Below are 22,485 nucleotides of genomic sequence, written 5' to 3'. Positions count from 1 at the left end.
TTTTTAAATTCAGTATTTTAGTCATATTTTGTCCCAGAATAACGTACTGTTTATCAATATAAACTCTTCATTCACATTCTATAGGCTCAGGTTTGAGTGGGTTAATCGGTCATACCTGACGCCTACGAAAACCATGAACCATCTCATTTGGTCCTGGGATATGACTCACGTACAGCTCTTGTTGCTTGCATGGTTAATTTCTCTTACGAACGTTACAAAAAACATTGTCAGAACATCAGGATGCTAACTTATGTGTAGTGCATCTTGAAAGTCATATAACCATCATACCTAGAAATTCAATTTACTCTATTAAGATTTTTCAGTCAACGTCACGAGCTTTATTTGTATGCTTAAAATACTGAATTATATTAGACAACGGGGATTTATTCTTAAAAACTCGTTTGGAGTCAACAGACAATTTACATTTTATACGTTAAGAATTTTATCTTTACAAGGTAAGAAGCAAGAATTGTGGAATCATGGATGATGTACGTGCTGTTAAATAGGCGAAAAAAGTTCCTTTCATGATGGTATCATCGTAGTTTAGCGTTGACCTTTTTAGATTAGATTAGATCCACATTTCGTGCTAATACAACTATAGTGAGAAGATCCTCCGGAATGTAGAACATTCATTCGACTTAGTAGAAGACAGGTGTTTGTAGTCAAACTAGAAGTGCGAGGATGACACTGGTCAATAACAGCTAAACAAAAACATTATTATAATAGCACTGGTCCACAATTTGCATGGAGATTATACACCAGTTATACTGTCATGGATTCTAAACCTCAGTCGGTACGTGGACGGATGTAGACTGCTCTAATTTTCCGATAGCCTTGCAATTCTCATAGGCTATGAACAGGTTATTTCTTGTACTGTGCTGGCAAGCAAGCTCTATTCCTTTGCGCCGACAGTGGACGGTTTTTGGGGCCAGAAAAAAAAGGTGTAATTAAGTATAATACTTCTCAGATCATTGTTGCATAAACAAGGTCTTGCGGCATGGGTAATTGCTCATCTGGAAGCTACCATGTCTACTGGGGAATGCATCAGACATTAAGTGATCAGAAATAATAGTGACTCAGTCCACGGATGTCACTATATTTGCCGTAATAGTCACAGATCTCACAAACCCCAGTGAAGGCCCTCGTGACATAATGTTTCCACAACTGACATGATAAAACCCATGATTACATGTGTCGAGTAAGCATTCTGGAAGGCGGCGTGCGTACCTTCTCATGCCATTCGACGTAATGTAACTGGAAATGCGATCCCTTTGAAAAGACAACGGTTTCCCATCGTTCAATGGCCCAGTAAAGATGCATCTGTATCCATTTTACTTGTCATGGACAATGTCGTCGGCTCGACAATGGACCACATACAGCTTATCTGTTGCGGAACTCCGTTTATGAAAAAGTGGAACAATCATTGTGCACCAAAAAATTCCTAACTTCCTTAATATCGTTCTCGGATGTAAGTTATGTCGTAAATAGTTACTATTCTGTCAAAAGCCAGTCCTACCACCCAGACATAGCATTTCCGTGGCAGCCATGATTTACTTCAGGTGAATGTCAGGACGGCTCCTTCAACAAGATAACGGCTGATTCGCTTCTAAATCGAGTACCACCTGCAGTGACCTCGACGTCGAGACCTGCTCCCGTCTTTCTTTTCATTAGCTATCAGTTTCAGCACACATTTTCGGTAACTCCAATGACTGCTGACTGAGAAAGTCCGACCAACTTCTTCATTTCCGTGATTCCAGTCCCCAGTCCTGGGTCTTATAAAGTATCCCTAGTCAGAAGCCGTGGGGAAGCAAGTATGGACTTCTCTACCCTACTCTCTATTACCTATAAGGCTCTCTCTATTCGATCAGGACAGCCAAATGGTTTCGATTAGGATAGCAAGTGCTCCCTAATGCCGTCCGCATGCAACGCAGTCGAGTGATATCACGATTATTGTGTAATCCTTCGGAATCATTTCGTTGTTGCAAATGGAAAGAAGTAACATTCGAAAAACTTTAAAGAAGGTGAATAAGGAATTTTGAAGTTATCGCGTGTTTTCCGATTCCTTTTTATGGCTGCCAGCGAATGAAGATAGGAAGTTCAAATTTGAAAAAAAACATGTAATCTGATACGTAAAACACATTCATTATGTTTAGTGTTCTGTTTTTGCAATATGAAATGAGTAAATTCACGAAAAACTAGCGATAAACATATTTTACTTGCATCAGTGTAGATTTGGACTTACAATTTTGAAATTTTAATATGTTGTAGAGTGAAAAGTATTCGACGTGGTTTGGCTTTTGAGTGCTGCGCCTTAAATACTGTAGCCACGATACACATCTGAACCGATTTCTCAGAGCACACAGCGGTATGCACCACGTCTATAAAAAACGGTATTACTTTATCCTGCTAGATAATGAACTTCACTCGGGAAAGTATCCCTTTTCAAAAAATTGTGTAGTCATTACGAAGTCCCAAACTGGAGAGCAATATTCATATATAGTATTCAAAACTAGTGTGATTACTACAGGCAGGTGTGCGTTTGAGCCAGTGGCGGCTGCTGTGTAAGAGAACAAGAGCACATGAATACCCTTACTTTCGACATCTTGCGGATTTATTGGTTACTTTTCTGTGACTACAGTTAAACGTAACATAGATGCTGCAATCTGAAAGGTACGGCACTTAAATCTACCATGCTACTGCTCCTTTAGAATCCATGAAACTTGGCATCAGGGTAGCGAGCACACCTTCAGTTGTGCACGTTTTATGGAGCTTTTGCGCATGTGCAACTCACGTGACGTAATTGCCATACAGGCCAAATACATACGGATTTGATAAACAATGTGCACAGTTCACAGTGTGCACAGCTAGCCCTTTTAAGTTTACGTCAGTGCCACCACGTGGTAACATACTGGGGCAGATTTTTATCCCCGTTCGCTCGGCGTAAATCCTGCTAGATGATAGCACACTCATCAGATACGCTAATTCACACACTATATACTATAGTAAAATTAGATCGGACGTCAGTATTTGTTAATGGTGTACTGACAGTAAACCTATTTTCTGGGTTTCTCAAAGAGTTAAAGTGTATTAAGTTATGAATTTTATCATACAGTAATCAATTTGAGGCGCTGAGAATCATAAGGGCCTAAAGCACATCACTTTCGATTTTGAGACTGTACCATTTATTGACGATTCTGAGATATGTTGACCCTATAGTGAGTCATGTTTATCTGTGTTGTATGCCTACAATGTGTATATGAAAATTCATGAAAAGCTGTATCACTGGTTTCTCTGACACTCACTTAAAAGAGGGGTCGACAGCGATGTGCTTTAGGCACTTATGGATCTCAGCACCTCATTTGTATTCTAGTCAAGTGACCATGTTGGTAGAACTTACTACGCGTATTTAATCATTTCCACAAATGGAGGACAGGTCGTGAGTCGCACTTGGTTGCCTCAGTCGGTAGAGCACTTGCCCATGAAAGGCAACGTTCCCGAGTTCGGCACACAGCTTTAGTCTGTCATAAAGTTTCATATCAGCGCGGACTCCGCTGCAGAGTGAAAATCTCATTCTGGGAACATAAAGGTAAATTACCACGAAAAGTTAGGTGCAAAGGAATTAAGGCCTCTGACAACAGATCCTTTGATTGGGAGAATGACGAAATCAAATGAGCGTGACTACAAGCGAACATTTAACAAGAAATTGCACATTTAGCACAAGTTGTTGCGTGGATGCACCGAAAGAATATCTGATTTTCAAAAAAATTGTTCAAATGACTCTGAGCACTATGGGACTTAACATCTATGGTCATCAGTCCCCTAGAACTTAGAACTACTTAAACCTAACTAACCTCAGGACAACACACAACACCCAGTCATCACGAGGCAGAGAAAATCCCTGACCCCGCCGGGAATCGAACCCGGGAACCCGGGCGTGGGAAGCGAGAACGCTACCGCACAACCACGAGCTGCGGACATCTGATTTTCAGAGCGAAAGTAAATTCGTGAACTAATACATCTTATATATTTGGCCGAAAAAGTGGAAAAGCACTTACACAAAAACGCGAAATGGAGAATTACGAAACCTTACACATTATTTCGTTATTGCCCTAAACTGTACTTAATTATGTACAAAACAATAAAATTCCACAAAAGCAATTCTTCCTTTTGTCAGATAAGTTATGCATCTTATTATTATTATTATTACTGTTATTATTATTGGCAGTGGATGTAGTTGTATAAACTTGTTGATAAGCATCACTGTTATACAGCAGACGTTATTAATTTCACACTCTCACATTTATCTGAATCTAAAAATTTTTGAACATGCAGAATTATACTCATGAGCTGCCACTGGTTTGAGTTGTTCAGACCAGAGTGTAGCTAGTGTCGTCCACGCCCGTAAAGAAAATTGCGTATATGGACCACCAGTGAAGGACTCTCCCCTGTTACTAGATGCAGCTTCCACGTCTCGCCGCTCTCTGCCTGGGATGTGTTATAAACCTGATAAATTTACGGCTTAATTAGTAGCTGACTTTGAAGTTAAAACAGTGAAAGGGTCAAGCGTGTTATTCGACACGGGGTGCGTCTCTCTCCGTACTCTGCTTCGGACGTCGTCATAGTTTGTAAATTTTCTGTGTCACATGTGCGGGACTTGGATTCTCGGAACTATGTTGTAACAGTCTAGTGAGTCAGATAGAATTTTTTATTTGTCTGCCTTCCGTAACGCCGTTCATGTTAAATACCGCATGTCAAGTGGAATGATTTTGATGTGACTAACTGAATTAGACTGTTATAGCTGATTGAAAATCTCTACTTTAGAGCGAACAACTTTAATGATTAAACTTTACCGACAGAAACTTACAAGGCAACTCTTTCACCTTACGTAAACACTAAAGTTGGCGAGTTCTGAGAGGCCACTGGCTGGAAGAAACGTTTGCATTATTCCAATTTTAAAACGATTAGTGAGCGCTCAGACTTGGTCGCTGCGAGTGTGCAGAAATTCATTCAAGAATATAATCACAGTATGTCAAAAAAGTGTGTTAAAACCATTAATGGAGAGTAGTACTTCTCTTCCTAGTGTAAACTGGTATTACAGATCTGCTAAGAAGGGGAAGTTGCAGTTTTCATGCAAGACACCTGAAACAGGTCTACAATAGGATGTCGTAGGCAGACAATGTCTATTTTTTTTAGAACTATGTCAATATCACTTTGTAATCTTCTCCTCCTTCCTAATTCCACCTATTGTCCACAATAGTCTTTTATGAAGATTTGAGAGGAGCGAAGATTGCAATAAACTTTCTAGCTTACTTAGCTCGTCATGTAGAGTTGGCTCCAGTTCTTCTTGTCTAGTGGTCTGATTCTTGAAGCTGAAAATGTCACATATTAGGTCCTCACGGTTGGATTGATCAAAATAAATTTTAAGATTTTTGTTGCAGCATTTTTGTTTTTATGTACATATATTTTTTCACATTTTAGTATATCATACAGTCTTATCATTTTTCACACAAACAAAGCCGAAATTACATTGTTCGCACAAAATACAAAAATACGTCCGATCACATCAGAGGCGTGCTTACGACCCTCCCACTCTGCGGAAATAACCATATTACAAATGATTTACAATTTTTCTTAACAAATGAATTTCTACTAGTTTGTTACATTATTACTTTCGATTATTATTTCATAAATGAATCCAGAAATAAACATAATAACCAGTAAAGGTATTGCGTAATTAATAAAATAAATTTTAGGTGTTCCAATAGCTCGTAATTTCATATGTTTCTAAAAAAAAATACACTCCTGGAAATTGAAATAAGAACACCGTGAATTCATTGTCCCAGGAAGGGGAAACTTTATTGACACATTCCTGGGGTCAGATACAGCACATGATCACACTGACAGAACCACAGGCACATAGACACAGGCAACAGACCATGCACAATGTCGGCACTAGTACAGTGTATATCCACCTTTCGCAGCAATGCAGGCTGCTATTCTCCCATGGAGACGATCGTAGAGATGCTGGATGTAGTCCTGTGGAACGGCTTGCCATGCCATTTCCACCTGGCGCCTCAGTTGGACCAGCGTTCGTGCTGGACGTGCAGACCGCGTGAAACGACGCTTCATCCAGTCCCAAACATGCTCAATGGGGGACAGATCCGGAGATCTTGCTGGCCAGGGTAGTTGACTTACACCTTCTAGAGCACGTTGGGTGGCACGGGATACATGCGGACGTGCATTGTCCTGTTGGAACAGCAAGTTCCCTTGCCGGTCTAGGAATGGTAGAACGATGGGTTCGATGACGGTTTGGATGTACCGTGCACTATTCAGTGTCCACTCGACGATCACCAGTGGTGTACGGCCAGTGTAGGAGATCGCTCCCCACACCATGATGCCGGGTGTTGGCCCTGTGTGCCTCGGTCGTATGCAGTCCTGATTGTGGCGCTCACCTGCACGGCGCCAAACACGCATACGACCATCATTGGCACCAAGGCAGAAGCGACTCTCATCGCTGAAGACGACACGTTTCCATTCGTCCCTCCATTCACGCCTGTCGCGACACCACTGGAGGCGGGCTGCACGATGTTGGGGCGTGAGCGGAAGACGGCCTAACGGTGTGCGGGACCGTAGCCCAGCTTCATGGAGACGGTTGCGAATGGTCCTCGCCGATACCCCAGGAGCAACAGTGTCCCTAATTTGCTGGGAAGTGGCGGTGCGGTCCCCTACGGCACTGCGTAGGATCCTACGGTCTTGGCGTGCATCCGTGCGTCGCTGCGGTCCGGTCCCAGGTCGACGGGCACGTGCACCTTCCGCCGACCACTGGCGACAACATCGATGTACTGTGGAGACCTCACGCCCCACGTGTTGAGCAATTCGGCGGTACGTCCACCCGGCCTCCCGCATGCCCACTATACGCCCTCGCTCAAAGTCCGTCAACTGCACATACGGTTCACGTCCACGTTGTCGCGGCATGCTACCGGTGTTAAAGACTGCGATGGAGCTCCGTATGCCACGGCAAACTGGCTGACACTGACGGCGGCGGTGCACAAATGCTGCGCAGCTAGCGCCATTCGACGGCCAACACCGCGGTTCCTGGTGTGTCCGCTGTGCCGTGCGTGTGATCATTGCTTGTACAGCCCTCTCGCAGTGTCCGGAGCAAGTATGGTGGGTCTGACACACCGGTGTCAATGTGTTCTTTTTTCCATTTCCAGGAGTGTAATTTCAACTGTACATTCAGAACTAGTACTTACCGATTATGACATAAAGACTGAAACATTTTATAAAGTAATTCATTTTCATACATTTTAACTTGAAATATAACATAGTGTGTATAAAATTATATGAAAGCTTTCAGAAAAGCAACTGAGATATTACTGACCTGTCCAAAATTAGAAAAATAATACTGGTATCGACGACGACTGTTGAGGAAAAGTAATGCTAGAGGAGGATGTCCCGTTACAACTTACAATAGTATCTGCAATCACTGCTGAGTGGGAAGCAAATTTTATGTTGTAACTGGAATATTGCGCGGTATATTGTACGCAATATACTGTACCGTATAAGGGTAGCATTGGACATTAAACGGCAATTTCTGCCGACATCGAGAGAAATTCAGTTCTCTCCGAACTAATACTTGCAAAGAACTAAGAAAAATGAATGGGCAAACATCAGGGAGTGTGCTCGAGGGTGTGTATAAGAGGAACATGTGGTACTTTGGGAAATGAAATCCCTGACTTCTGAGGAAACTCCAGATATCTCGATTTCCACAATAACAAAGCAAACTGAAGATTATGGTGTCATGACAATAACCAGAAATGTTTATTTTCCTTGTAGAAGTTTTCAGAACTGGCAAATAAGGTCAAATCAGCTGTCCAAAGGCGGTACATTTTTATTTTCAGAATGAAAAGGCAAAGGTCCCGAGTTCAAGTCTCGGTCCGGCACACAGTTTTAATCTGCCAGGAAGTTTCATTTTTATTTTTCTTGCAACACTTGTCACATCACGGACACAAGATCATGTAAGCTTTCAATCAGTAATTAGTAAATAATTATTTGATTTCGTTTGCAACTGTTGTTACGGCAAAGAAATGCACAGAAAGCAGGACACGTGTACCATAAATTACATAGTTCACTTGTTTACTTTGCAATTAGTTGTGGCGGCTTAAGAGTCGATGCTACAATGAATGAGCCCCTTTTCCACTCTTTCGTCCTTTCTGCATACAAACGCGTCCTACACTGAAGAGCCAAAGAAAGTGGTGCACCTGCCTAATACCGTGTAGGGTCCCCCGCGAGCGCGCAGAAATGCTGCAACACGACATGCCATGGTCTCAACAAATGTCTGAAGTAGTGCTGGAGGGAAATGACACCGTGAATAGTGCAGGGCTGTCCATAAATCCGTAAGAGTACGAGAGGGCGGAGATTTCTGCTGAACAGCACCTTGCAAGGCATCCCAGATATGCTCAATAATGTTCATATCTGGGGAGTTTGGTGGCTAGCGGAAGTGTTTAAACTCAGAAGAGTGTTCCTGAAGCCATTCTTTAGCAATTCTGAACGTGTGGGGTGTCGCATTGTCCTGCTGTAATGCATAATGGACATGAATGGATTCAGGTGATAAGACAGAATCCTTACATACGTGCCACCTGTCAGAGTCGTACCTAGACGTATCAGGGGTCCCATATCACTCCAACTGCCCTCGCCCCACACCATTATAGAGCGTCCACCAGCCTGAACAATCCCCTGCTGACATGCTGGGTCCATGGATTTATGAGGTTGTCTCCATACCTGTATACATCCATCCGCTCGATAGGATTTGAAACGAGACTCATTCGACCAGGCAACATGCTTGCAGTCATCAACTGTCCAAAGTCGGTGTTGACGGACACAGGCAAGGCGTAAAGCTTTGTATCGTGCAGTCATCAAGCGTACACGAGTGGGCCTTTGGCTCCGAAAGCCAATATCGATGTCGTTGAATGGTTCGCACGCTGACACTCTTCAGTCGACGTTCTTGCCGGATCTGTTTCCGGCCGCAGAGATGTCGGAGATTTGATGTTTTACCGGATTCCTGATATTCGCGGCACACTCGTGAAATGGTCATGCGAAAAAATCTCCACTTCATCGCTACATCGGAGATGGTGTGTCCCATCGCTCGTGCGCCGACTATAACACCACGTTCAAACTCACTTAAACCTTGATAACTTGGCATTGCAGCAGCAGTAACCGATCTAACAACTGCACTGCTGCTACGTGACAGAGACAGATGGGTCCCTGTTGTCCGGTGGCGTTCAAGCTTGTGAGCTATGCCTCCAGGCGATATGAGCCTGGCATCTAGATGGTGTCCTAACGGTCGGCGTGAACGGTAACAACTGCGCCTGACACTTGTCTTATATAGGCGTTGCCGACCGCAGCCTCGTAGTCTGCCAGTTTACATATCTCTGTTTTTGAATACGCGTGCCTATACCAGTTTCTTTGGTGCTTCCGGTTATATTCAGTTTATATCGTCGAGCTCCAACATGTTGGCTACGAATGCAGAGTTCAAACTGTCTCGGGCATAAATATTGCGCAGAAATACTGTGCCGTTCTTTGCCACCCCCTTTTGATCAATATATTGACACAATATAATTGTGCAATAAATACTGAGCATATGAGGAGCTCCTGCCTTCAATATTCTCTGTCATCCCACATCATTGGTCGGAGACTAACAGCAGCAGGACTAGGGAATTACCGTCCCATTCGTAAGCTGTTGTTAACATTACAACACAAACGTCTGTCCCTGGAGTGCTACCGTCACCGGGATGCAAGGACTGCTGATGAATGTCGTAGCATTTTATTGAGCGATGAATAGTGGTTCTGCGCTATCCCGGATGACCGGCAGCGACCTGGGCAACTTTTACATTCTTCCAATGTTTTAGAGAGGAACAACTGCGATACCCTTTTCGTCGTGGTGTGAGTAGCCATAAGGGGTAATTTCGGGCTACACCTTGTAGTGATCGAGATGACTCTGACGACACAGCGGATCATCACGAACATCCGGAGACCTCATGTTTTATCTCTCATGCGACAATTTTAAACAGGACAACGTTTGTCTATACATGGCTCGTGTCTCTGTGAATTGTCTGAGTGATGATGAGTTGCGGCAGTAATATCCCATCAGAATATATGTGGCTCCAGGTCGGACTTTAACACGGTCGTAGTCTCAATATCCGGGATATAAAGAACCAATTACAATATATGTCGGCCAACTCGCCTGAGGAGGCAGCACGACTTTTGACACCCTTCTGAACCGAATTAGTGCGTGCATTCAGGCCAGAGGATGTGAAAAACCATAGTGATAAGGGGTCATACTGCTAAGTTCATCCTACATCCTCTCTCCCCTATTACGTGATAATACAAAACGAGCTGCCCTTCTTTGCACCCCTTCAATGTCCTCCGTCAATCCCACCCGGTAAGGATCACACACCGCGCAGCAATATTCCAACAAAGTACGAACGAGTGTAGTGTAAGATGTCTCTTTAGTGGACTTGTTGCATCTTCTAAGTGTCCTGCCAATGAAACACAACCTTTGGCTCGCCCTCCCCACAATATTATCTATGTGGTCTTTCCAACTGAAGTTGTTCGTAATTCTTACACCCAGGTACTTAGTTGAATTGACAGCCTTGAGAATTGTACTATTTATCGAGTAATCGAATTCCAACGGATTTCTTTTGGAACTCATGTGGATCACCTCACACTTTTCGTTATTTAGCGTCAACTGCCACCTGCCACACCATACAGCAATCTTTTCTAAATCACTTTGCAACTGATACTGGTCTTCGGATGAGCTTACTAGACGGTAAATTACAGCATAATCTGCGAACAACCTAAGAGAACTGCTCAGATTGTCACCCAGGTCAATTATATAGATCAGGAACAGCAGAGGTCCCAGGACGCTTCCCTGGGGAACACCTGATATCACTTCAGTTTTACTCGATGATTTGCCGTCTATTACTACGAACTGCGACCTCCCTGACAGGGAATCACGAATCCAGTCGAACAATTGAGACGATACCCCAGGCCCGCAGCTTGATTAGAAGTCGCTTGTGAGGAACGGTGTCAAAAGCTTTCCGGAAATCTAGAAATACGGAATCAACTTGAGATCCCCTGTCGATAGCGGCCATTACTTCGTGCGAATAAAGAGCTAGCTGCGTTGCACAAGAACGATTTTTTTCTGAAACCATGCTGATTGCGTATCAATAGATCGTTCCCTTCGAGGTGATTCATAATGTTTGAATGCAGTATATGCTCCAAAACCCTACTGCAAACCGACGTCAATGATATAGGTCTGTAGTTCCTACTACCCTTCTTAAACACTGGTGAGACCTGCGCAATTTTCCAATCTGTAGGTACAGATCTATCGGTGAGCGAGCGGTTGTATATGATTGCTATGTAGGGAGCTATTGTATCAGCGTAATCTGAAAGGAACCTAATCGGTATACAGTCTGGACCTGAAGACTTGCCCGCATCAAGCGTATCTACTTCTAAGAAACTCATGCTAGTAGCTGTTCGTGTTTCAAATTCTGGAATATTCCATTCGTCTTCCCTGGTGAAGGAATTTCGGAAAACTGCGTTCAATAACTCCGATTTAGCGGCACAGTCGTCGGTAACAGTACCATCGGCACTGCGCAGCGAAGGTATTGACTGCGACTTGCCGCTTGTGTACTTTACATACAACCAGAATTTCTTCGGATTTTCTACCAAATTTCGAGACAATGTTTCGTTGTGGAACCTATTAAAGGCATCTCGCATTGAAGTCCGTGCCAAATTTCGCGCGTCTGTAAATTTTAGCCAATCTTCGGGATTTCGCGTTCTTCTGAACTTCGCATGCTTTTTCCGTTGCCTCTGCAACAGCGTTCTGACCTGTATAACATGGGGGATCAGTTCCATCTCTTACCAATTTATGAGGTATGAATCTCTCAATTGCTGTTGCTGCTATATCTTTGAATTTGAGCCCCATCTCGCCTACATTTGCACAGTCAGTTCGGAAGGAATGGAGATTAATGGAGATTGTCTCTTAGGAAGGCTTCTAGTGACACTTTATCCGCTTTTTTAAATAAAATTATTTTGCGTTTGTTTCTGGTAGATTTGAAAGAAACGGTATTGAGCCTAACTACAACGCCCTTGTGATCAGTAATCCCTGTATCAGTCATGATGCTCTCTATTAGCTCTGGATTGTTTGTGGCTAAGAGGTCAAGTGTGTTTTCGCAACCATTTACAATTCGCGTGGGTTCGTGGACTAACTGCTCGAAATAATTTTCGGATAAAGCATTTAGGACAATCTCGGAAGATGTTTTCTGCCTACCACCGGTTTTGAACAAGTATTTTTGCCAACATATCGAGGGAAGGTTGAAGTCCCCACCAACTATAACCGTATGAGTGGGGTATTTATTTGTTACGAGACTCAAATTTTCTCTGAACTGTTCAGCAACTATATCATCGGAGTCTTGGGGTCGGTAGAAGGAGCCAATTATTAACTTAGTTCGGCTGTTAAGTATAACCTCCACCCATACCAATTCGCACGGAGTATCTACTTCGACTTCATTACAAGATAAACCACTACTGACAGATCCAAACACTCCACCACCAATTCTGCCTAATCTATTTTTCCTGAACACCGTCTGAGACTTCGTAAAAATTTCTACAGAACTTATTTCAGGCTTTAGCCAGCTTTCTGTACCTATAACGATTTCAGCTTCTGTGCTTTCTATTAGCGCTTGAAGCTCAGGGACTTTCCCAGCACAACTACAACAATTTACAACTACAATTCCGACTGTTCCTTGATCCAAGCACGTCCTGTATCTGCCATGCACCCTTTGAGATTGCAGCCCACCCCGTACTTTCCCGAGGCCTTCTAACCTAAAAAACCGCCCAGTCCACGCCACACAGCCTCCGCTACCCGTGTAGCCGCCAGCTAAGTTTGATTCTGGTTAGTAATAACTGAAGTAACATCATATACCCTCACATCCGTGTAGTTTCATATCGTTGCCTCCCACCCCTCTCCCCGCAACCCCCCATCCCCCGCCCACGGATTTTGCACTTTTTTTGTCAAGCCGTGTTATTTCGTGACGATTCAAGACACTGAAACGACGCTATCGATAACTGTTAGTGGGCAGAGGAGCACGTCATTATGTTGTATGGGTTATATCCTTACCTTTGTATCAACTGAGGTAATGACGCAAGTATGGTTTCTTTTTCAAATGGAACGATGTGTTTTTAACGTCGTTCGTAAACTTTTGGAAACAGCAGTACAGTTATATAACACTTTTTAATGTTGGTGTTGAACTTCCACGAAAATATCCATGCAAAGTGCTAAAATAGAAAGACACAATGGGGCAGGTATCGGCTATTGCCGTGTAAAAACTGCAGTGAGCTTGTCCCACGGCAGGATTCCACGTTGTATCAAACTTCTTAAGTGTTTACTTGTTTTCAAAAAAGCTGTTGACTTGAACATCAGCATATGGACAGATTTCAAATTGTTTTCCTAAGCCCCTCCTGTGTGCTAGAAGTTACCATATAACTCCATTTACAACAATCGTCCTGCGTCCTGTAACTTGGGGCCAAGAGGGACATACGCAGGTAAGCCTGCCTTTTTGCAGCTTAGGTGACGGAGCCTGGCACGAAAGCCTCACTGGCCGGCGTTTGCACAGTAATAGCCGATTCTGTCTGCTTTATTTTCAACTTTACCACCTTACTTGGATACTTCTGCGAAATATTTCAACACCTAAATTAATCAGCGTAGCGTCATTGTCGTCGTCTTTTCAAGATCTTTTGAATGTCGTATTAAAATGTATACCATTGAATTGAAAAACATACTTGCTTCAATACCTCTTTTGATACAAGAGTTAAGGGCGTTATCCATACATCAAAATTACATGCCCCTCTTCCAACTATCATACATTATGTGATCAAAGGTATCGGGGTACCTGGCTGAAAATGACTTACAAATTCGTGGCGCCCTCCATCGGTAATGCTGGAATTCAGTGTGGTGTTGAACCACCCTTAGCCATGCTGACAGCTTACACTCCCGCAGCCATACGTTCAATCAGGTGCTGGAAGGTTTCTTGGGGAATGGCAGCCCATTCTTCACGTAGTGCTGCACTGAGTGCTGCACTGAGGAGAAGTATCGATGTCGGTCGGTGTGGTCTGGCACTAAGTCGCCGTTCCAAAACATCTCAAAGGTGTTGCATAGGATTCAGGTCAGCACTCTGTGCAGGCCAGTCCATTACAGGGATGTTATTGTCGTGTAACAACAAGCCGAGCTTTATGAACAGGTGATCGATCGTGTTGAAAGATGCAATAGCCATCCCCGAATTGCTCTTCGGCAGTGGTAAGCAAGAAGGTGCTTAAACAGTAGTGTAGGCCTGTGCTGTGATAGCGCCACGCAAAACAACAAGGTGTGCCGGTCCCCTAAATGAAAAACACGAACACACCATAACATTACCGCCTCCGAATTTTACTGTTGGCTCTACACACGCTGGCAGATGACGTTCACCGGCATTCGCCAAACCCACATCCTAGCCATCGGATCGCCACATTGTGTACCTTGATTCGTCACTCGATACAACGTTTTTCCACTGTTCAATCGTCCAATGTTTACGCACTTTACATAAAGCGAGGCGTCGTTTTGCATATACCGGCGTGATGTGTGGCTTATGAGCAGCCGCTCGATCATGAAATCCAGGTTTTCTCACCTACCGCCTAACTGTCATAGTACTTGCAGTGGATCCTAATGCAGTTTGGAATTCCTGTATGATGGTCTGCATAAATGTCTACCCATTACACATTACGACCCCCTCCAACTGTCGGCGGTCTCTATGAGTCAACAGACGAGATCGGTCTGTACGATTTTGTGCTGTAGGTGTCCCTTAACGTTTCCACTTCACTATGACATCGGAAACAGTGGACCTAGGGATGTTTAGGAGTGTGGAAATCTCGCATACAGACGTATGACATAAGTGACACCAAATCACCTGACGGGAACGTTCGAAGTCCGTGAGTTCCATGGAGCGCCCTATTCTGCTCTCTCACGATGTCTAATGCCTACTGAGGTCGTTGATATGGAGTACCTGACAGTAGGTGGCAGCACAATACACCTAATATGAAAAACGTATATTTTTGGGGGTGTCCGGATACTTTTGATCATTTCGATATCTTGAACCGGGCTAAAAGCTTTGGGTGGTTCAGTCTATATTTTGTTATCAGTAACCGATTTATACCGCTCCGGTATACTTCCCAAATAGCCTTTAAATTTGTCAATTTTGTCTCGTTAAGTACAACGTATTGAGTCCCGTCTGCCAGAAAGGAAGCCCTGAATCGGGTAAAAAATCTGGTTTGATACCGAACAAGCTCGTATCTTTTTTTTCACTTAATGAGAATTGCAACTTTATCGAATTTCCTCCGGAAATAAACGACCACAGCATTTGCCTGGGTGCCTATGTCCGTGAAACTGAACGAAGTGAGATTCACAGGATCTCAGTTTACGGAAACCATGTCAGTTTTCTTCTGCAACACCCTGTGTTGAAATTTGATTGTTCAGGAAGATGGTTATTATTTCTGCTACCTCGTTACCTAATGGAAACGTATGTTTTTGTCTCACAAACTGTAATTGTGCAAACATTAAAGTATGCATTCATACAATCATTATTATGCATGGAATAAATTTTCTAGAGCTAGAACAATCTATCCTAAGTACCCAACACCTAACCCTCTATACTAAATACTAGGAAGGCGTCACTTTAAAGAGATGTGCCATTTTATACAGGGTGTCCCAGAAATGTTGTGGAAAAATTAGAAGGTTTGTATAGGGTTGTGTAGGAACAAATCAAGAGAGGAACCCGTGTCCGACAACCTCATCCAACGACGCTATAGAGCGTCGAAGTTATAGACACCGGTGCCTGCCCCTAGGCCACCGTTTCATCAGTGAAAGTGACTTTGTACGCTGACGGGCCGTAGGCGGAACGTCTCGCAAAGTTGTTTATTATTCAGTGATCGTGACTGATTGCGACGATCACTAAGGAGAAGACGGAGTTAGCTGCTGCGTAGACAAGCTTTGTTGCCTATGAATGCAAGTCTCTGTTGCCTAGGTTGATGACGGTTTCAGGCACGAGTTTCCATTAGCAGTTTCTCTCGTATACCGAGAAACGGAGATTTTAGGGGGTGCGAGAAGAAAAATAAACTGCGGAAGGAAGCCCATGTCCGAAACTGTCATCCATTGAGGCAACGGAGCATCGTATTGATAGGAGACAAGGTTTCCGATGCAGCGGCTGGTTCCATCTTATCCACTGGCGATCGTGTTAGTCGCGATCACTGAATAACAAACAACATTGCGAGAAGTTCCGCTTACGTTTCGTCAGCATAAAAGTCACTTTTGCTGCCGAATAAGTGGCCTAATAGGAGGCACCGGTACCCATAACTTAGACGCTCTGTAGAGTCGTTGGTTGACGTTACCGGGAATTGATTCCTATCCTCGATTTGTTCTTCAAGACACCCTCTACAACCACTCGAAGTTTGTCCCAACATTTCTGGGACACCCTGTATATGAGTTCCATGTGCAATTGTTGCTTGGAGCCCAGAATACATACTTGACCACTGAAGAAAAACAAAATATAACTAATCATTGGCACTTTATATTAGTACAATCAGAGTACTAGCGAAAATTACTCTGTTCAAATGGTTCAAATGGCTCTGAACACTATGGGACTTAACATCTACGGTCATCAGTCCCCTAGAACTTAGAACTACTTAAACCTAACTAAACTAAGGACAGCACACAACACCCAGCCATCACGAGGCAGAGAAAATCCCTGACCCCGCCGGGAATCTAACCCGGGAACCCGGGCGTGGGAAGCGAGAACGCTACCGCACGACCACGAGATGCGGGCAGTTACTCTGTTCAGCGTTACGTTATCAAGGTCACTAGATGTCACTAGAGGTCTTTCTGAAACGAAATTCATTTCTTTCTCTGAGCACGAGATGAGCTCTGTATCAACGCTGTTCTGGTATCAGTCTGGTGGCTCTACACCGTCAGAGTGGTGCTGTATCACCATCACATACATCTCCAACGGACTCGTCAGGTGCCATTTTGTCCTGGAATCTCCCGGAAGAAGGGCGGCTCCGGACGCCCGACCCAGCCCTCTGTTACACTAAGTAAAATTATCTTCTATTAGTAATTCTATTGTCACTGATATTCCTTACACTTTTGAATACTCGCATCATTGGGAAGACCACGTCTTGATCTTGTCATAGCTCCATGTGTTGTTTCTCCATCTACAGCAGTAATTAGAAATTGCTGGTCTGTAATTCTAAACGAACTGTTTTGATTTCTATTGAATTCACTTTCTTGGTCAAGTCTTCTTGTATTTTGGTGTTCATCTACTTTAACTTAGGATATATTATTCGCTATGTTATCAATCAGCTGCCACTATTCTCCAATATTGACTATGCCACTCTCATATTCACTCCCTACCTAAAATTCAATATACTGATGATTTTCAAACAAAATATGTTCCGATGTGCCTAGAGTTGTAAAACTACTATAGGCTACCATAGAGTATCGTAAGTAAGCATAGACTACGGTATCTTCCCAATTAGCTTTATTCAATTAAGATGGTAGCTTAAAACTGTGTGCCCGACCGAGACTTGCCCGCGAAAGGCAAAGGTCCCGAGTTCGAGTCTCGGTCGGGCACACAGTTTTAATCTGCCAGGAAGTTTCATATCAGCGCACACTCCGCTGCAGAGTGAAAATCTCATTCTGGAACCATCCCCCAGGCTGTGGCTAAGCCATGTCTCCGCAATATCCTTTCTTTCAGGAGTGCTAGTTCTGCAAGGTTCGCAGGAGAGCTTCTGTAAAGTTTGGAAGGTAGGAGACGAGATACTGGCAGAAGTACGGCTGTGAGGCCGGGCGTGAGTCGTGTCGAGTCTCGGTCGGGCACACAGTTTTAATCTGCCAGGAAGTTTCATATCAGCGCACACTCCGCTGCAGAGTGAAAATCTCATTCTGGAAAGATGGTAGCTGCTTTACCTGTACGTTAGGTGTGTTGCAAAGCTCTCATTTCGATAGTTTTGTTTGTGTAAGCGATCAGCGTCTCATTAGATTCCCCTAGAAATCATAATCTGCAAACTGTGTACGGATGTATAAAGGACTGCGTAATCTACAGAACATTTTAGTTGTACATAGTTATCCTCCTTTGTATTAGTTAAAACAAAAGGTGTTTATAGCAAAATTGAAATTTTAAATGTTTAACTCTGGTTTTATTCGAAAATTGTTGATTTGTAACGCGAAACAGAGGGATGTTGCAGTTAAAATAAAAAAAATCAGAGGTTTATCATATAGTGATATAAAATGCATTTTCGCCAGGGAAGGTAAAATTTAAAATATTCAAAACAAAAACATATTAAACATCGCTTCAATACTCTGTCGAGCTTGTATAAAACGTGTTTCTGCTATTGCTAACAACTTTCGCACATTTTTTTTTGTTTTTTGGGACTTAACTGCTAAGGTCATCAGTCCCTAAACTTACACACTACTTAACCTAAATTATCCTAAGGACAATCACACACACCCATGCCCGAGGGAGGACTCGAACCTCCGCCGGGACCAGCCGCACAGTCCATGACTGCAGCGCTAGACCGCTCGGCTAATCCCGCGCGGCAACTTTCGCACTTATCAATAGTGGAAGGAGACTAATGCCTCTGGTCATGATGAAGAACGTTCTGTAGAGTACAAAATAACTACAATAATTATAGTATTTTTTTTCATCCTCAGCAACTGTAGTTGAATAAATGACAATAATCAACAACCAGTTGCATCAAAGAAATTTGTTATCTCAATTGGTTTCGTGCACTGAGTTCCCTTCTTCAGAAGGTTCCACCTATAGCTTTATTTGCGAGTGTCAACAATAAGATGTGAGTGTCAACAATAACATACGGTCCGTCAGCGTACAAAGTCACGTCTATTAATTATGCCGTGGCATTGTACTGTATGCAACTTATTGTTGACACATTGCAAATAGTGCGATAGGTATAATCTTCTGAAGAAGGGTACTAAGTACCCAAAACCGGTTAAGAAATTAAAATTCTTTTATGCTGCTGGTTACTGATTATTTCGATTTAAACAGTAATTACTTAGACTATGTTTGTGCATGTAAACTGTACTTGCATAAAATGTAATTATTTTGGTTACAGAAAGTGCAGCTTCTTTTTTTCCTTCTAAAATGCAATCTATACTTCTTACCACTGAACGATGTGCGGTCCTAATTACACCACTGGCCATTAAAATTGCTACACCACAAAGATGACGTGATACAGACGCGAAATTTAGCCGACAGGAACAAGATGCTGTTAAATTGCAAATGATTAGTTTTTCAGAGCATTCACATAAGGTTGGCGCCGGAGGCGACACCTACAACGTGCTGATATGAGGAAAGTTTCCAACCGATTTCTCGTACACAAACAGCAGTTGACCGGCGTTGTCTGGTGAAACGTTGTTGTGATGCCTCGTGTAAGGAGGAGAAATGCGTACCATCATGTTTCCGACTTTGATTAAGGTCGATTGTAGCCTATCGTGATTGCGCTTTACCGTATCGCGACATTGCTGCACGCGTTGGTCGTGTCCAATGACTGTTAGCAGAATATGGAATCGATGGGTTCAGGAGGGTAATACGGAACGCCGTGCTGGATCCCAACGGTCTCTTATCACTAGAAGTCGAGATGACAGGCATCTTATTCGCATGGCTGTAACGGATCGTGCAGCCACGTCTCGATCCCTGAGTCAACAGATGGGGACGTTTGCAAGGCAACAACCATCTGCATGAACAGTTCGACGACGTTTGCGGCAGCATGGACTATCAGCTCGGAGACCATGGCTGCGGTTACCCTTGACGCTGCATCTCAGACAGGGGCGCCTGCGATGGTGTACTCAACGACGAACCTGGCTGCACGAATGGCAGAACGTCATTTTTTCGGATGAATCCAGGTTCTGTTTACAGTATCACGATGGTCGCATGCGTGTTTGGCGACATCGCGGTGAACGCACATTGGAAGCGTGTATTCGTCATCGCCATACTGGCGTATCACCCCGCGTGACGGAATGGGCTTCCATTGGTTACACGTCTCGGTCACCTCTTGTTCGCATTGGCGACACTTTGAACAGTGGACGTTACATTTCAGAAGTGTTACGACCCGTGGCTCTACCCTTCATTCGATCCCTGAGAAACCTACATTTCAGCAGGATAATGCACGACCGCATGTTGCAGGTGCTGTACGGGCCTTTCTGGATACAGAAAATTATCGACTTCTGTCCTGGCCAGCACATTCTCCAGATCTGTCACCAATTGAAAACGTCTGGTCAATGGTGACCGAGCAACTGGCTCGTCACAATACGCCAGTCACAACTCTTGATGAACTGTGGTATCGTGTTGAAACTGCATGGGCAGCTGTACCTGTACACGCCATCCAAGCTCTGTTTGACTCAGTGCCTAGGCGTATCAAGACCGTTATTACGGCCAGAGGTGGTTGTTCTGGGTACTGATTTCTCAGGACCTATACACCCAAATTGCGTGCAAATGTAATCACATGTCAGTTCTAGTATAATATATTTGTCCAATGAATACCCGTTTACCATCTGCATTTCTTCTTGTTGTAGCAATTTTAAACGCCAGTAGTGTATGTGCAAAACAAGCAAACAAACAAACAATTCCTCTCTGACTTATGTTTCTCCCCTACCATTGGTACCATTACTACTGGTAATCCTACCATTTACTGCGTCATTTATGCACTGTACCAAAAGTGCCGCACCGTAGTTTTGGAGAGTGCAATTCTAGGTGTGCCTACCTATTGATGGTAGCTTTTCTGTGTCCTATTTTGCAAATTCGACATAGGAATACGGTTAATGCAGACGCGTGTCTCTGCTTTGTTGCAGCGGAGAAGCGCGCGATGCTGGCGATGCTGTCGCGCTGGCGGCCTCTGACGTCGGCGGTGTACCAGCTGCTGCGGCCGCGCACGCCGCGTCCCGCGTCGCAGGAGGCGCTGTCTGCGGAGACTCGCGGCAGCCGACGCCCGCTGGGGCAGCCCCTGCGCTGGGGCCGCTAGCCACTCCCCACTCCACGCAAACCCTCACAAACTCAAAACTCACCGCCAGCTTCCTTAGTATGTGTGCTAGAACGATGTGTATCCTAATCTAAACGTAGTTCTGTGGTCTTCGTATTAACTTGCCTACAGTAACTGCCCAAAGAATGAGGCGGCTGTTGTGTACTAGTCTATGGTAACTTTTGATCCAATAAACAGCTACAAGCTCTTGTCGTTCGTTACGTAACTTCTCTCATTATGTGTTACGTATGAGGTAAATTACTGAAGACGAAGCAGTTACCATATGCCTCTCCATGTTTACTTCGTAATGTAGTTTTCAGCTAAATTCCTTCGCTATAATATTTAACGTACTAGAAATTCAAGTCTAATAATAACTACTTACTAAGTATGATACAAAGAATAATGTTCTAAGAGGTTCGGTGTAGAAAAAATGTACCGTAAAAGTCTTTTGATAGTGTACACATACTCTGGATTGTAAAGGCCTTATAGTAAAAAGTTTTGTCCTCCTTTCCTCCCGAAACCATTTTCGAAAACAAATACGTTCGAATATTACAATGTACTGTCTGTCTAAACGAATCATTGTCAAATTATAAAAAAATTGTAAAACTGAATCATGTTAACTATTATTTATTATTGAACTTACATGTGTATCTTAGGAAGTATCAGTATTAGTGGACAAACATCGTAACGATGGCTTCGTTTATTAACTTATGTAAAGTAAAACCGACTTTATTATAATTATTTAGAACAATTGTCTTATTTATTTCTTTATCATACCACCTCTGTCCATAAATATTTGTTTTAAATTTCAGACTTTATAAAAATGTTACGTCCTTAGTATAGCATACTGGAAACAACACAACTCATTTGTGCGTTCCCAGTCGCTAGTTAAAAAGCACACTACTAGCGGTTCTCTTACATTTGCCACTCTCTAAACAAATATTCGAATAGTTACTCCATCATCGATTGAAATTTATCAAACACACATTCTACATGCATAGAACAACGGGATTTAGTTTTTCGAAAAAACGAATTATGTACAGGAAAGACTGAAATAACCTCTAATTGAATAACAATAAAATGGTTAAAATGGCTCTAAGCACTATGGGACTTAACATCTGAGGTGCCGGCAGGGGTGGCCGAGCGGTTCTAGGCGCTACAGTCTGGAACGGCGCGACCGCTACGGTCGCAGGTTCGAATCCTGCCTCGGGCATGGGTGTGTGTGATGTCCTTAGGTTAGTTAGGTTTAAGTAGTTCTAAGTTCTAGGGGACTGATGACCTCAGAAGTTAAGTCCCATAGTGCTCAGAGCCATTTGAACCATTTGAACATCTGAGGTCATCAGTCCCCGAGACTTAGAACTACTTAAA

At 43.4% G+C, this 22,485-nt stretch overlaps 1 protein-coding gene across 1 annotated transcript in view; it reads left to right on the top strand.

Moving 5' to 3' along the window:
* The window catches only part of LOC126249765 (uncharacterized), a 292,289-nt gene extending 270,432 nt beyond the window's left edge, over positions 1-21,857 (top strand). Inside the window, exon 3 of the mRNA XM_049951455.1 lies at positions 20,951-21,857. Coding sequence (XP_049807412.1) covers positions 20,951-21,120 — 170 coding nt within the window. The 3' untranslated portion in view covers positions 21,121-21,857. The remainder of the gene's footprint in view (positions 1-20,950) is intronic.
* Positions 21,858-22,485: the final 628 nt, after the last annotated feature.

The sequence above is a fragment of the Schistocerca nitens genome, chromosome 3 (genome assembly GCF_023898315.1).
Source record: "Schistocerca nitens isolate TAMUIC-IGC-003100 chromosome 3, iqSchNite1.1, whole genome shotgun sequence".
NCBI lineage: Eukaryota > Metazoa > Arthropoda > Insecta > Orthoptera > Acrididae > Schistocerca > Schistocerca nitens.
This window is presented reverse-complemented; position numbering and strand designations above follow the sequence as displayed.